Source organism: Oncorhynchus gorbuscha, linkage group LG02 (genome assembly GCF_021184085.1).
Source record: "Oncorhynchus gorbuscha isolate QuinsamMale2020 ecotype Even-year linkage group LG02, OgorEven_v1.0, whole genome shotgun sequence".
NCBI classification, from domain to species: domain Eukaryota; kingdom Metazoa; phylum Chordata; class Actinopteri; order Salmoniformes; family Salmonidae; genus Oncorhynchus; species Oncorhynchus gorbuscha.
In genome coordinates this window covers 90,254,031-90,270,493 of record NC_060174.1, presented here as the reverse complement: position 1 = coordinate 90,270,493, position 16,463 = coordinate 90,254,031, and the positions used below count along the sequence as shown (strand labels likewise).

The 16,463-nt window shown below is 42.9% G+C and overlaps 1 protein-coding gene across 4 annotated transcripts in view; it reads left to right on the top strand.

Annotated features, from left to right (window-relative positions):
- The window catches only part of gria4b (glutamate receptor, ionotropic, AMPA 4b), a 202,376-nt gene extending 186,461 nt beyond the window's left edge, over positions 1-15,915 (top strand). The window contains exons 13-16 of one of the 4 annotated variants that reach the window (XM_046326651.1): positions 232-479; positions 5,765-5,879; positions 9,857-9,994; positions 13,527-15,915. In XM_046326651.1, coding sequence (XP_046182607.1) covers positions 232-479; positions 5,765-5,879; positions 9,857-9,994; positions 13,527-13,691 — 666 coding nt within the window. In that variant the 3' untranslated portion in view covers positions 13,692-15,915. Of the gene's footprint in view, positions 1-231; positions 480-4,851; positions 4,967-5,764; positions 5,880-9,856; positions 10,009-10,116; positions 10,443-13,526 lie in introns of those variants that run through there. The other 3 variants (XM_046326634.1, XM_046326669.1, XM_046326659.1) reach the window with 3 other exon arrangements.
- The last annotated feature ends 548 nt before the right edge of the window (positions 15,916-16,463 follow it).

Below are 16,463 nucleotides of genomic sequence, written 5' to 3'. Positions count from 1 at the left end.
CACACACGACACCACACTCAAGCATAATCATTCACTGGGGGAGGAGTGTGTGTTTTTACAGTAACTGTTTCCAGTCAATATTCACTCCACCAGTAAATCTTTACAGTACACTAACTAACCCCCCATGTCCTCCTCTCTATGTGGCTATGCTCGCTCTATGCTCTCTCTCCACCCTCCTCCACCTCTACTTTTCCTCCACCCCTCCTCCGATCTGACCCAAACCAACCACAGAGGTCAAAGATCGCGGTATACGAGAAGATGTGGGGCTACATGAAGTCAGCCGAACCGACTGTGTTTACCAAGAACACGCAGGAGGGGGTTGTACGTGTGCGGAAGAGCAAAGGGAAGTACGCTTTCCTATTGGAGTCAACCATGAACGAGTACACAGAACAGCGGAAACCCTGCGACACCATGAAGGTCGGCGGCAACCTGGACTCCAAAGGATACGGAGTGGCCACCCCCAAGGGTTCACTGTTAAGGTGGGTGGAGTGGTATAACAATATGTCCAAGCTGTGCGTGTTGTTATGTTATTCCACCTTCCCTGGCGTGCTGCCTGAACATGTATAATAACGCTCATTTAACACGTATTTGGGTTGGAATGTTTTTCCATGCATAGTGATCATGAAGGTTATGGTAGTGGCTTTTACATTTGTATTTGGTGTGCATGTGGTCATGGCAACAGTTGTTTTTGTTGCAGCTCTACTTCTTCGGTGTCAGGTAATGTTTGTGCTGCTTTGTGTCGGTGTGCCAGTGGGAGTTGAAACAGTATGTTGAAAGGCCCTAGATAAGTTCAAATATTACTCTAATATATTACTATGACCAATATTGCAAAATACTGGCAACTTTCTCCAAATTCCTGGATTTTCTGCTTATTCCCTTCTGAATCCGGGAATATCCCGAGCTGGGATATCTGGAAAACCTGGGGAATTTTGGCAAGGTTAACGGAATGTTGCGACCCAAACTGCACTAATTAGGGAAAAGAGTGCTATTTGGGACGTAGACATAGTGAATGTCATATGAGATGGTGGGATATACAGTTGAAGTCGGAAGTTTACATACACCTTAGCCAAATACATTTAAACTCAGTTTTTCACAATTCATGACATTTAATCCTAGAAAAAAATCTCTGTCTTAGGTCAGTTAGGATCACCACTTTATTTTAAGTGGTGTGAAATGACATAATGTGAAATGTCAGAATAATAGTAGAGAGAATGATGTATTTCAGCTTTTATTTCTTTCATCACATTCCCTGTTGGTCAAACGTTTACATACACTCAATTATTATTTGGTAGCATTGCCTTTAAATTGTTTAACTTGGGTCAAACATTTTGGGTAGCTTTCCATAAGCTTCCCACAATAAGTTGGGTGAATTTTGGTCCATTCCTCCTGACAGAGCTGCTGTAACTGAGTCAGATTTGTAGGCCTCCTTGCTCGCACACACGATTTCAGTTCTGCCCACAAATATTCTATGGGATTGAGGTCAGGACTTTGTGATGGCCACTCCAATACCTTGACTTTGTTGTCCTTAAGCCATTTTGCCACAACTTTGGAAGTATGCTTGGGTCATTGTCCATTTCGAAGACCCATTTGCGACCAAGCTTTAACTTCCTGACTGATGTTTTGAGATGTTGCTTCAATATATCCACATCATTTTCCTACCTCATGATGCCATCTATTTTGTGAAGTGCACCAGGCCCTCCTGCAGCAAAGCACCCCAACAATATGATGCTGCCACCCCCATACTTCACAGTTTGGATGGTGTTCTTCGGCTTGCAAGCTTCCCCCTTTTTCCTCCAAACATAACGATGGTCATTATGGCCAAACAGTTCTATTTTTGTTTCATCAGACCAGAGGGCATTTCTCCAAAAAGTACGACCTTTGTCCCCATGTGCAGTTGCAAACCGTAGTCTGGCTTTTTGATGGCAGTTTTGGAGCAGTGTCTTCTGCCTTCCTGAGCAGCCTTTCAGGTTATGTCGATATAGGACTTGTTTTACTGTTGATATAGATACTTTTGTACCTGTTTCCTCCAGCATCTTCACAAGGTCTTTTGCTGTTGTTCTGGGATTGATTTGCACTTTTCACACTAAAGTATGTTAATCTCTAGGAGACAGAACGCGTCTCCTTCCTGAGCGGTATGACGGCTGCGTGGTCCCATGGTGTTTATACAGTACTTGCATACTATTGTTTGTACAGATGAACGTGGTACCTTCAGGCGTTTGGAAATTGCTCCCAAGGATGAACCAAACTTGTGGAGGTCTACAATTTTTTCCTGAGGTTTTGGCTGATTTCTTTTGATTTCCCATAATGTCAAGCAAAGAGGCACTGAGGTTGAAGGTAGGCCTTGAAATACATCCACAGGTACACCTCCAATTGACTCAAATGATGTCAATTAGCCTATCAGAAGTTTCTAAAGCCATGATGACATTTTCTGGAATATTCCAAGCTGTTAAAGGCACAGTCAACTTAGTGTATGTAAACGTCTGACCCACTGGATTTGTGATACAGTGAATTATAAGTTAAATAATCTGTAAACAACTGTTGGAAAATTACTTGTCATGCACAAAGTAGATGTCCTAACCGACTTGCCAAAACTATAGTTTAACAAGAAATTTGTGGAGAAGTTAAAAAATGAGTTTTAATGACTCCAACCTAAGTATAATGTAAACTTTCGACTTGGGATATAAGTGATGTGAATGCGAGCCATGTCAATGATCAGTCCTGTCTGACTTGGCTGGACTAGAGCTGCTTTATATACAGTGGAATTTACAGACTTGCCTAAAAAACACATCCCAGTCACCACAGGGAGTTAGTTTCACTTCACCAAAACTAGTGTGTGTGTGTGTGTGTGTTCCTGTGTGTACTGGGCACATTTTCATGAATCCATTGCGAAAGGACTGATAAAAGTTAACTTGCATTTTCACAGTTTTTTTAGAATGAGTGAGATAATGTTATTTTTGGGAGGGAAAAGACACTGCAAATGATAAAAGCAAACAAGCACCCCTTAGCAAGTTATCTCAGCCTATACTATAATGCTCCGACTATCTATTAGTGAATACTGCTTCTGGTTTACCATATATCCTTTAATACATGGAAAATGGAACAAATAGCCATGATCACATGTAAACTGTAGAGAGGAGCACCTCAGTGCAGTATATAAGCTAACTATAGATCTATGTTGTTGACCTCCTGACCCTAGATAGGGCCTACAGAGCATTCAGTCTCTCTCAATCAATCAATCAATAATGTTCATTTTATAAAGCCCTTTTTACATCAGCAGTTGCTACAAAGTGCTTATAAACACACCAGCAACGGTTGTCAAAATTGGTCAAATGTCAAGAGCACAGTTCTGATAAATGTACCAGTTGCATAATGGAGTAGGATACTCAATACTTGTTGACTGAACTACAGCACTGGCAAGTGTTTGAGCGGTCATAACAGACGTTTGTGCAATTGTACAATCAACAGAAACAGGTGTTTTGCACAAGCAAGAGTTGGAATGTGCATTGCTTTTCTTTTTAAATAATTTGATCCAGCAACAATTATGTGACAAGTGAATTAACACACCACAAAAACAAGAAAATAATTGCTGGAAAGTGGGGAATCCTGAAGTGGGCTGGACATTCGCATTGCAAGACACACAGACGCATGCACGCACACACACTATTTCCACAATCCAACATCAACCCTTACCTGTCTGTAAATTCCACTGACTGTGCTTCTCTAGAATGGAACAACATGAGTTTGCAATGCAAACAACAACTGGAGCAGGATTTACCCACTGTTTTCTGCAAGAGGAGTCACTGACAGATCATGGTAGTTCCCGATGGAGTCAATTTTTTTCAGCATTATTATCGGTTGCTTTCCCCTGCTCAGATGTGGCATGCATCAACCATTGGTTGCGTGCCACATCCTCGACTGTGTCAACATGGGATGTTGTTAGCTGATACGTAAAATACCTATCCAGACATTGTCAAATTTGGCATGCGTCAGTAACGCATGGGCAGAGAAACGTGCCCATCATCTTCTGTCAGTTCTCCTGGTCACCATGGAAACCCACCAATCAGCATGCAAAGCAGCTATAATGTCAGACAAGGCTGCAATTTCCCACGGCATTAACCTTAAAGTGTCTCTAAAAGGGTTAGATGTTTAATTACATTTTTCTTCTCATCAGCTTTTACTGAAATAGTTTCTTTACTAATGTTGCCATCAGTTACATTTCTGTCTCTCTCATTTGTGGTGTGTACTTGATATTACTGCAAAGTCGAGCTGAAAGGCACTGAATGCACGTGGACAAATCTCTCTTGATGCAATTTTTACTCCTCTGAATCAAAATATACAGTATATATAACATGACGTTACTACAAAATCATTTCCCTATGGGCCCTGGTCAATATATGCACCATTTTGGATGCACAAAATGTGTAACGGAGTCTAACTATCAATCAGGTTGTGTGAAGAAAGACAAAATACATTCTGGTCAGTGGCCACAAGGGAAAAATGGACATACTGTAATTTAGTTTCCTTGGCTCAAACTGAAGTGAACCAAGTCCCAACTTGAGGATTGTCCGTTCTGTGTATAAGGGTCCAATCTGTGGGGCAAATACAAATTTCCACTCAAGTCAAAATCTAACTTCTCCCATTGACATCACTGCATGACTAAGTGAAAATGTATGACTTAAGTGGAAGTTAGGCTTTGCCCCCTGTGTATGGTTTATTGTTACAGATAGAACATTAACACACCCCTATTTCCACCCTTGTGCCCCCTTTACAATCCCACCCTTCCCCCCCTATCCCCAATTGGATGCTATTGACTCACCTTCACTCACCCAAATATGTTTTATCATTTTCAAGAAGCGCAGTTAACCTGGCAGTGTTAAAACTGAATGAACAAGGCCTGTTGGACAAATTGAAAAACAAGTGGTGGTACGACAAGGGAGAGTGTGGCAGCGGCGGAGGTGGCGAGAAGGTTAGCCACCCGTGTGTCAGCCCCATGCCGATTGGGTAAAAGTGTTGCCGTGGTAACGGGGGCATCTGCCGGGGCGACACCCATCCTGTGGCCCACAATGGCGTTGTGACGCACCACAGTGGCACATATTATAGAGTGGAAAGTGATTACTGTCAAACCACAAATATGCGCTATTGATAGATGTTATTGTTCACCTATTCATAATCTAAAGCTTAAGTGAAACGTTTTTGAAGACACTTTGAAGTCACAGTCACCTCCCTATTGTGTACTCCCACTAAACACTACATTGTGCATGTCATACATGTATCTTATGCCAAAACATGAAGTCGTCCTTTGATAACTTTCGTGCTCACTTGAAAAAGAGATGTACATCTCATTGGGACTTTCCTAGTTAATTAACGGATAAATACATTTTAAATACATGTTTTTTTTTTGGTAATTGTTGACCTGGTACAAAATCCAGCCAATAGTTGAGGCTTCACAGTAATGGCCTTCGATTGGTTGTTGTGAGATAGGCCCCAGCAGTATGTGCCCGTTCCAGAAAGCGATGAAGCGGGGGCCCCATGTATATGTCTGTAGCGCTCAGCCCCTCAGGCACCCCGTCCTCGACCACGAGCATAGAGACATGTAAACCAATGGGGCTCCTGTCTCCGTCACTTCCAGATGTTAAGTGCTCTGAATGGGCTCTTTAGGTTTCTGACTGAATAACATAAAATAACATGTCCTATGATGTTATTTATGTTATTTCCCCCCCTGACCCCTCCCCGACCCCTCGACCTCACACGTGCGGTTTTGAAGAACGCCGGTAAACCTAGCCGTGTTGAAACTGAGTGAATCAGGCGTCTTAGACAAGCTGAAAAACAAATGGTGGTACGATAAGGGCGAGTGTGGACCCACGGCCTCAGGAAGTAAGGTCAGTCTCCTGCAAGTCCTGGGACCACACCTCCTCACTGACTGTTCTGTCACACTGATGAACCCCACCCATCGCAGACAGACAGATAGGAAGACAGGTAGATGGGTAGAAAGGCAGACAGACAGGTTGACTGAGAGATAGGTAGGCAGGCAAGCAGATAGGGAGGCAGGCAGACAGGCAGGCTTGCTGACACACACACACAAAAATAGGACAGAGAGACTTAAAGCGTAGCCTGAGGGATACAACAGATAGAAGGCATGCTTACAATTCAGTGGTAAGCAGCACAGCAATGTACTGTCCTCTACCATTCTAAATGTTGGGGTCACTTAGAAATGTCATTTTTGATCATAAATACAGTGTAGCCTGAGGGATACAACAGATAGAAGGCATGCTTACAATTCAGTGGTAAGCAGCACAGCAATGTACTGTCCTCTACCATTCTAAATGTTGGGGTCACTTAGAAATGTCATTTTTGATCATAAATACATTGTTAATGTTGTAAATGACTATTGTAGCTAGAAATGGCAGATTTGTTAATGGAATATCTAAGAGGCCCATTATCAGCAACCATCACTCCTGTGTTCCAATGGCACGTTGTGTTAGCTAATCCAAGTGTATCATTTTAAAAGGCTAATTGATCATTAGAAAACACTTTTGCAATTATGTTAGCACAGCTGAAAACTGTTGTCCTGATTGAAGAAGAAATAAAACTGTCCTTTAGACTAGTTGAGTATCTGGAGCATCAACATTTGTGAGTTTGATTACAGGCTCAAAATGGCCAGAAACAAATAACATTCTTCTGAAATGTGTCAGTCTATTCTTGTTTTGAGAAATGAAGGCTATTCCATACAATGCTGTGTACCACTCGCTTAACAGAACAGTGCAAATTGTCTCTAACCAGAATAGAAAGAGGAGTGGGAGGCCCCAGAGCACAACTGAGCAAGAGGACAAGTACATTAGTGTCTAGTTTGAGAAACAGAAGCCTCACAAGTCCTCAACTGGCAGATTCATTAAATAGTACCCGCAAAACACCAGTCTCAACGTCAACAGTGAAGAGGCAACTCCGGGATGTTGGCCTTCTAGGCAGAGTTGCAAAGAAAAAGCCATATCCCAGGCTGGCCAATAAAAACAAAAGATTAAGATGGTCAAAAGAACACAGACACTGGACAGAGGAAGATTGGAAGAAATAGTTATGGACAGACGAATCTAAGTTTGAGGTGTTTGGATCACAAAGAACAACATTTGTGAGACCCAGAAAAAGATGAAAAGATGCTGTAGGAGTGCTTGACACCATCTGTCAAGCATGGTGGAGGAAATGTGATGGTCTGGGGTGCTTTGGTGGTGGTAAAGTGGGAGATTTGTTCAGGGTAAAAGGGATCTTGAAGAAGGAAAGCTATCACTCCATTTTGCAACGCCGGTCATACCCTGTGGACAGCGCCTAATTGGAGCCAATTTCCTTCTACAACAGGACAATGACCCAAAGCACAGCTCCAAACTATGCAATAACTATTTAGGGAAGAAGCAGTCAGCTGGTATTCTGTCTATAATGAAGTGGCCAGCACAGTCACCGGATCTCAACCCTATTGAGCTGTTGTGGGAGCAGCTTGACCGTATGGTACGTAAGAAGTGCCCATCAAGCCAATCCAACTTGTGGGGAGGTGCTTCAGGAAGCATGGGGTGAAATCTCTTCAGGTTACCTCAACAAATTGACAACTAGAAGGTCTGCAAGGCTGTAATTGCTGCAAATAGAGGATTCTTTGACGAAGGAAAGTTTGAAGAACATTATTAATTCAATTAAAAATCATAATTTATAACCTTGTCAACGTCTTGACTATATTTCCTATTCATTTTGCAACTCATTTCATGTATGTTTTCATGGAAAACAAGGACATTTCTAAGTGACCCCAAACTTTTGAACGGTAGTGTATGAAATGATACCCACAGGATCACATTCATATGGTTGTCACCTGTATCTGTGCACACTTAGTAGTGTATACTTAGTAGGGCACTTAGCAATGAATGTATTCAAGTTGTGCAGTTGTGATGTCCCAGCAGATTATTAGTATCATAGAATTAGAATGAGTAGAACAGGTTTGAAACCTATTATTTTTTTATGATTAGTATGCCAGTCATCCCAGCTCACTCTAGATTGGATATATCAAGTATAGCAGTTGGCCACTACTCAAGCATGTAAAGTGAACTCCCGCCTCAACAAAGCAGCATGTAAAGATGTAAAGTGAACTCCCGCCTCAACAAAGCAGCATGTAAAGTGAACTCCCGCCTCAACAAAGCAGCATGTAAAGTGACCTCCCGCCTCAACAAAGCAGCATGTAAAGTGAACTCCCGCCTCAACAAAGCAGCATGTAAAGTGAACTCCCGCCTCAACAAAGCAGCATGTAAAGTGAACTCCCGCCTCAACAAAGCAGCATGTAAAGTGAACTCCCGCCTCAACAAAGCAGCATGTAAAGTGAACTCCCGCCTCAACAAAGCAGCATGTAAAGTGAACTCCCGCCTCAACAAAGCAGCATGTAAAGTGAACTCCCGCCTCAACAAAGCAGCATGTAAAGTGAACTCCCGCCTCAACAAAGCAGCATGTAAAGTGAACTCCCGCCTCAACAAAGCAGCATGTAAAGTGAACTCCCGCCTCAACAAAGCAGCATGTAAAGTGAACTCCCGCCTCAACAAAGCAGCATGTAAAGTGAACTCCCGCCTCAACAAAGCAGCATGTAAAGTGAACTCCCGCCTCAACAAAGCAGCATGTAAAGTGAACACCAGCCTCAACAAAGCAGCATGTAAAGTGAACTCCCGCCTCAACAAAGCAGCATGTAAAGTGAACTCCCGCCTCAACAAAGCAGCATGTAAAGTGAACTCCCGCCTCAACAAAGCAGCATGTAAAGTGAACTCCCGCCTCAACAAAGCAGCATGTAAAGTGAACTCCCGCCTCAACAAAGCAGCATGTAAAGTGAACTCCCGCCTCAACAAAGCAGCATGTAAAGTGAACTCCCGCCTCAACAAAGCAGCATGTAAAGTGAACTCCCGCCTCAACAAAGCAGCATGTAAAGTGAACTCCCGCCTCAACAAAGCAGCATGTAAAGTGAACTCCCGCCTCAACAAAGCAGCATGTCAAGTGAACTCCCGCCTCAACAAAGCAGCATGTAAAGTGAACTCCCGCCTCAACAAAGCAGCATGTAAAGTGAACTCCCGCCTCAACAAAGCAGCATGTAAAGTGAACTCCCGCCTCAACAAAGCAGCATGTAAACGCCTTAGCGGCAAAACAAGTCCTCGTCAAGTGTACAGTATTTTCTTGTCAAGTATAATTAAAAAGTAGCTCTCCAGTTTTGTTAGAATGTGCTCACACACATTCCCATCAGAAGCAGATCAGATGCATAACAAGGCAGTGTTTAGTGAAGTCTCTAACCTGAACATAGTCCTTTTGAAAAGAAGTCATCCTACTTTAGGAGCAGGAAATCAACCTGCTCCAAAAGAGGAGATAAGAAATGTGAGAGAGCTGCTCTAGTGTGTTTTAAACCACAGCATCTAATTACAAAATGACAATACGCAGAGATAACCGAGGGCTAGGGAGCTACTTGAGAGTTTAGACCGAGGAAAAAACAGCCTGTTGACAATTGTTGACAGCTAGCAAACTAGAATAATTGTTTTCCTTTTTAATTGCTGTAATACATCATAGTCAAGCTTTAGATTGATTTGAATGGTAATTTCATGATGATAACAGCTACAGCCCTAGCCACAGAGCTCATAGCTAGAGAAGGTGGACTGGAAAGTATGTCTGTGTGTGTGTGTTAGATTTGTTAACTTTGTATTTGTGCACTTGTGTTGTAATGTGTAATATAATTGCCTGGTATTTTATGTATGAGTATGTATGTGAGTCTGTGTTTTCATTTGTGTGTTCTCGGCACCCCACCACTGTCACGTCTCTGATTTCCTGTCTGCCCTGTGTCTCTCCTCCAACCCTCCAGGACAAGTCGTCCCAGGCCCTGTCGTTGAGCAACGTGGCGGGGGTCTTCTATATCCTTGTGGGGGGCCTGGGTCTGGCCATGCTGGTGGCCCTCATCGAATTCTGCTACAAGTCCCGGAACGAGGCCAAGCGAATGAAGGTGGAGGCACCGATGTCTGAACACCACCACCACCTCCCCCACCACCTAACCCCTAGCAGCCCCCACCCCAGCTGCTCCATCCCCAGAACAAGCCCTCACCCCAGTCACAGTCCTGGCTATAGTCCTGGCCACACCCCCGGCCCCAGCCCTTCCCCAAGCACCCACAACTTAGCCACGTATAGTGAGGTTTTCGACGGGTATGGGAGCGATGATGGGAGCAATGGGGATGTTATGATATAAGGCCAGTATGGAAAAGTACTCCTCCATCCCCCACCCACCCCTCTAGGCCCCCCTCCTGTGGTACTGTAAGTTGACCCTCCCTTATTGGCCGTTAGCTAGCTTGCCATGCTGCTGATTGAATGTACAACTGGTGACGATGCTTCCTTTACTTCCTCTGCCTTGTGTTTCGCTCGTTTGTGGTCATGTGACTTTCTCGTCTGTCTCTTGGCTTCCTGGCGGGGGCTTTAAGATGGCCGCCGTTTCTATTGTCTGTTTGGTTTGTTTGGCTGCAGACAATGTCTCCTGCTGTTGACTGTGACTAGGGTTGCACACTTCTGGAAGCTTTTCCAAAATTCCCACGTTATAGAGAAATCCCAGTTGCAGGAATCCCTTCCTGCTTATTCCCCATTGATTCTGGGAATCTTCCAACTGGGATTTCTGGAAATCTAGGAATTTGGGACATTATTCTCATGTTTTCCAGAAATACCAGTTGGAGGATTTCCTGTTGGTGTATTCCATCCTTACTTATTCACTCTGTGAATCAACCAACCTGGATTTCTGGGAATTTGGAGTTTCCCAGATTTCCCAGGAATTCTCAGGTTTTCTCGAAATCCCCTCTCTGCTTAGTTCCTTCTTATTCCAGGAATCCTCCAACCTTGATTGTTTGGGAAAGTTTCTGGAATTTCACAACCCTGACTATGACTATGACACACTATGGCACACACAGGCACCTGCTAACATCACACATAGCCATAGTGCTCTGTCTAAACCAAGGGCATCAGTTGGGTATGGCAGTCGCACAAACATTTTAAGTAGGCAAAAAAAGTAGATAAAAAATCTTTCCTATCCTGATTTAAAATGCAACTGCTGTTTAACGTAACGTCAGTGGAGCATCGCTCGGAGAGCAGCTGCCAACCTGCGCCCTTTTCTCTCACTTTTAGAAAGCAGAGGACAGAGACAGTGGCAGCTTGCCAGTCAGCTGTTTAGGCCGATTGCTTTGAATTTGATGACGGTATTTGAACTCAGCCTTGTAAACCTTATTGTAATCTGATAGCCAGGGGTTCATTGAATTGGGAATTTGGAGGTGGGGAAGCCTTCCTTTTTGGTGACCATTCAAAACCAAAAGCGATTTTATTGTTATTAAAATATAGGCTGTGATAACTGTCGGCCTAATTTATATTCACGTTCATTTGCCAAGTAGGCTTGTGCAATTTTGGTTTCATGTATTGGCATGAACATAAACAGAACTGAACAACTTTCTTTTTAGAGCATTTCCCCAAAATACATGTCCTGTTTTTGGCTTCAAAGAAAATAACAATTGTAGGTTATAACAAATGTTCTGTCATGCAGTGACATAATGCATTTCCACCTCTCACTTTATCAGTCTTCCTTGTCCATCTTCCTCAATTAAATTCTTACAGATCAATCTTGCAGGCAAAATGTCATTAAATATTGTTCAGTTATTTAGCCATAGTGTGGATGTAGGGCTGTTTTTGAAATACAATAATCACCCAGACAGTGCAACTACTGTGTGGCCAACACAATAATATCAAAGACAAGCTGGCCGGGGAAAAATGTGCGAGCAACCCCTTCATTATTCCAAACAATATTCTCAGAGCTTGTTGATGAAAAAATGTTCAGTATTCTCAGAGCATTGATAGTATTCTCTATTCATTGATACAATGTTTCAATAGTTTCAGGCCCACCTTGTTGATGTTGGTTTTCATTTACAATGAATCCTACCATTTATAAAGATCTGCATACATATATATTGTAGGCTACCTAACTATGGCCTAAAAATGTCTAACTGCCCAAATGTCTAATACCCCCCCACACACACACACACACACACTTTGCCATACCCTAGGTTTAGCTAAACTAACACCACTTTTCTAAAACAGACTATATAAGAAGGGAGAACCACAGGTTTTAATGAGAAACCAGCCCCAAGTACACATTAAGTTAGAAAAAGCAATATAACACCATACATTATTGGCGTGTTAAAGACTAAAGTAAGTGGAAACTAACTGCCCCTCTATATTGACTTGAGCGCCGATCTCTAAGATATTTCCCTCGGGTCCAACGATATTTGACTTGCAGATCTACAGTATGTGTCTGACGTGGTTATGTGTCTCCTGGTGGTGCTGTAGGCCCCCTCTCTCAGCCCTCTCTTCATTCCCTTTACTGTTGCTTGGTCAGCTGCCCTGTTGTCCCTCACCCACACATAAATCATCCAATGTCTAATAACCATAGTAGTCAATGGTAGTCTTGTATCAAATGTGCACATAAAGTGGTGTTATAAGATTTGATTGAATGGCCATGATGGATGTCCTGTGATTATGTGGTGTGACGTTAGATGTAGTTACTGTACTATATTCATCCCTGACATTATCCATCTTCATGATGCTTCCTGATCTTAGAATTGTTAGTGTAATTTTGTATGCCCAGATGAGCTGACATGTTTTTCTCTGTCCCTCTCTTCCCTTTTCTTTCTCTCACTATTCCCTCTCTCTCCCTGTCCCCCTTGCTTTCTCTCTCTCCCCTCTTTCTTCCCCTCTCCCTCTCTCTCTCCCTGTCCCCCTTGCTTTCTCTCACTATTCCCTCTCTCTCTCTTCCTGTCCCCCTTGCTTTCTCTCTCTCCCCTCTTTCTTCCCCTCTCCCTCTCACTCTCTCCCTGTCCCCCTTGCTTTCTCTCACTATTCCCTCTCTCTCTCTCCCTGTCCCCCTTGCTTTCTCTCTCTCCCCTCTTTCTTCCCCTCTCCCTCTCTCTCTCTCTCCCTGTCCCCCTTGCTTTCTCTCACTATTCCCTCTCTCTCTCTCCCTGTCCCCCTTGCTTTCTCTCTCTCCCATCTTTCTTCCCCTCTCCCTCTCTCTCTCCCTGTCCCCCTTGCTTTCTCTCACTATTCCCTCTCTCTCCCTGTCCCCCTTGCTTTCTCTCACTATTCCCTCTCTCGCTCTCCCTGTCCCCCTTGCTTTCTCTCTCTCCCCTCTTTCTTCCCCTCTCCCTCTCTCTCTCTCCCTGTCCCCCTTGCTTTCTCTCACTATTCACTCTCTCTCTCTCCCTGTCCCCTTGCTTTCTCTCACTATTCACTCTCTCTCTCTCCCTGTCCCCCTTGCTTTCTCTCACTATTTACTCTCTCTCTCTCTCCCTGTCCCCCTTGCTCTCTCTCTCTCCTCTTTCTTCCCCTCTCCCTCTGTCTGTTCCCACCCTCTCTTTTTCTTATATTTGTCTCTGCTCTTTCTCACTACCCCCATTTCCCCTCTCTCTGTCTCTATCCCCCTTTCTCTTCCTGCCCCCCCTTTCCCTACCCAGCTGACCTTCACGGAGGCCATGAGGAACAAGGCACGCCTGTCGATCACAGGCAGTGTGGGGGAGAATGGGCGCGTCCTGACACCCGACTGTCCCAAAGCGGTCCACTCGGGCCCCTCACTCCGCCAGAGCTCCGGCCTGGCCTTGGTCTCCTCTGAGCTCCCGTGAAAACCAAAAACCTTCCAAGTGCCTTAAAAATGACCAACCCACAACCACCATATACCACAAAGACACAGGACAAACACCACCCAAACCGGACACCACCACCAGTGTGTGGGCAGACAGGGACTAACTAACATTGTGGAAGTTTTTTTAATACAGCAGAAATTGGGACTTTGCCATTTGAGTATGTAGTGAATCTGTGGCCATTTTGGATGGAGTTCTGTGGAAAAGTACAATCTGTATTTTTACTGTGTGGCCAAGTGAGGGCTATTTGTAATCAAGCTGCCATTTTCGGGTGCAGAGGTGGAGATTGCATCTGAGATGTTCCACTGAAGACCCTGTGCTAACTTATCATTGCGATCACTGGCGAATGAAGAGCAGGAGGAATTGAGAGTGAAGTAAAAATGAAAAATAAAGGAAGACCAGAAAACTTGAAACGTGTAACTGTGGATCATTGGGTTGCTGACTAAATTGGCAAACTGAATTACAATCAAGATTGTTTTCCAAATGTGGACAATTGTTACCAGACGAGAGCAGTGTTGAAAACACAAATGTCAGACAACAATCTCACTGAATATCAATATCTGACATCATGTGGAGGAGTGTCTCTCGTTGTCATCATGGAGATAAAAACTATCATTATTAATAAACTACAATAACTCTATTGATAATACATATAAGATAAATTAACTGTGAAGATTTAGTAAATATGTATATTCTGTGAAGACGAAGCTAAAGAAAACATATGTTCTGTACATAGAAGAGACTGTATAACATTGCTTGCTTTTGAAACAGATGTATATAGCTGATTCAGTAGTGGACAGAGGACTGTTCTCTTTTTGTAACCATCTTTAAAGAAATCATTCATCGCAATAATGGATAAGACGACTAAGACGACGTTGTTGAAAAAGGAGAGACATTGAGACAGCGTTTTATTCCTTCAACGTTCAGTTCAGAGCGTCATGTTCCATGGGTATAGTACCAACTCTGCCCATCTAGATACCTGTTCTCTACATATTCATATATTCAGCGATGAATGTTAATTAGTCCCATCCTCATCCTCTAGCCACACCCCACACTGTGCAGTCATAGACCAGAAGTGGCTGATAGACCGAATTTTATGTTTAAATGCTTTACTTGCGTTTCCACTAGAAAACAAACAATATTTTTTGTGTCGTTTGTTCTATTTTTCGTAACGATCAATTACATTTCAAATGACTGTCCGTCTCCTGATTTTTCAATGTTTTTTCAATGTTCGCGGCTGTTGAACGTCTTATCTGGATAGATATTTTAGATAATTGTGTAAGGAGAGAATAATGCATTTTTTTATGTGAAGTGAGAAATGCAATTGTTTTCCTCATTGCTGTATTATTTCACTAGTCAAAGCTTATATAAACAGTATTTATTGAGTAAAAAAGAAGACGAAGAAGAATATTTGTATTATTGAGCCATGGTCAAAGCTTTGGCCCTCTTGGTCCCTAACACTGTGGATCCTCAGTAGAAGAATCTATGGTCTACTTCCTGTCATTGAAGTTATTAGTGTGCAGTGGAGGTTTCAACACATGGCCAATGGAAGGGCTAATCTCTCGGCCCGTGGGCAGCAATAGGACTCTGACTTTTACTGTGTCATCCTTTTGTCTCTTTCATTTTCAACTTTTTTTGCCCCAAAACCTGTTTCTGCTATTGTTGTTGTCGGACAAATATGTGCAATGTTATCAATGTTTTCAATTGCTGCCTCTGTCTTTTGCCCTTACACACATTCACATACAAGTCCACATACATGCACACATAGTAGTGGTTGTAGCTTGTATGGCTGCCTGGGCAAACCTCCACTTCAGCCCCCTCTGTCATTTTTATTCAGACATTTGTAACACAGATAAATAATCAAAACATTTTAAAATATATACAAAATAAGACTCAGAAATATCAAAAAGAAGTAACAAAGACAAATAGAAACAAATGGCAAGATGCCACCATGGGCACCTAACCTATACCTAAATCCACCACTGTGTACATGACACATACAGAGGAGGCTGGTGAGAGGAGGTATAGGAGGACGTGCTCATTGTAATGGCTGAATGGAATCAATTAAACAGTATCAAACACAATAAACACATGGAAACCACATGATTGACTCTGTTCCATTGATTCCATTCCAGCCCGTCCTCCTATAGCTTCTCTCACCAGCCTCTTCTGGTACACACACACACACACACACACACACACACACACACACACACACACACACACACACACACACACACACACACACACACACACACACACACACACACACACACACACACACACACACACACACACACACACACACACACACACACACTGGATGGACCTTGTTGCTTTGAGAGAATAAACCAGCTAAAATATTTTAGGCCATGCTTTTTGGTTCTGCCATATGTCTGTAAAATTCAAATGGTATCCTATTTTGGTTTCAATTGTACATCTTTATTTTGATCATTTTTTTAGTAAAAAGTTAATCCAAAGGATTTGTCACTGTGTTTTTATTGTGGACAGGTGTGAGAGGGATCTGTGTTAAATCATGAACTTACTTGAGTGTGTTTGTGAGATATTTTTGTTTTTTAGATATAACCCAGTCACAGGCTGGAATTCAATCAATTGCGCATTGTCAACTGTTGGGGAGAGTATTATATTTAAAAGGTTTATTCCTGAATAATGAATGACGTTTTTACAATAATAATGCAATATGTTCCATTTACTTTAACTAATATTTGTGTTCAACTGGTAATAAGATGCACC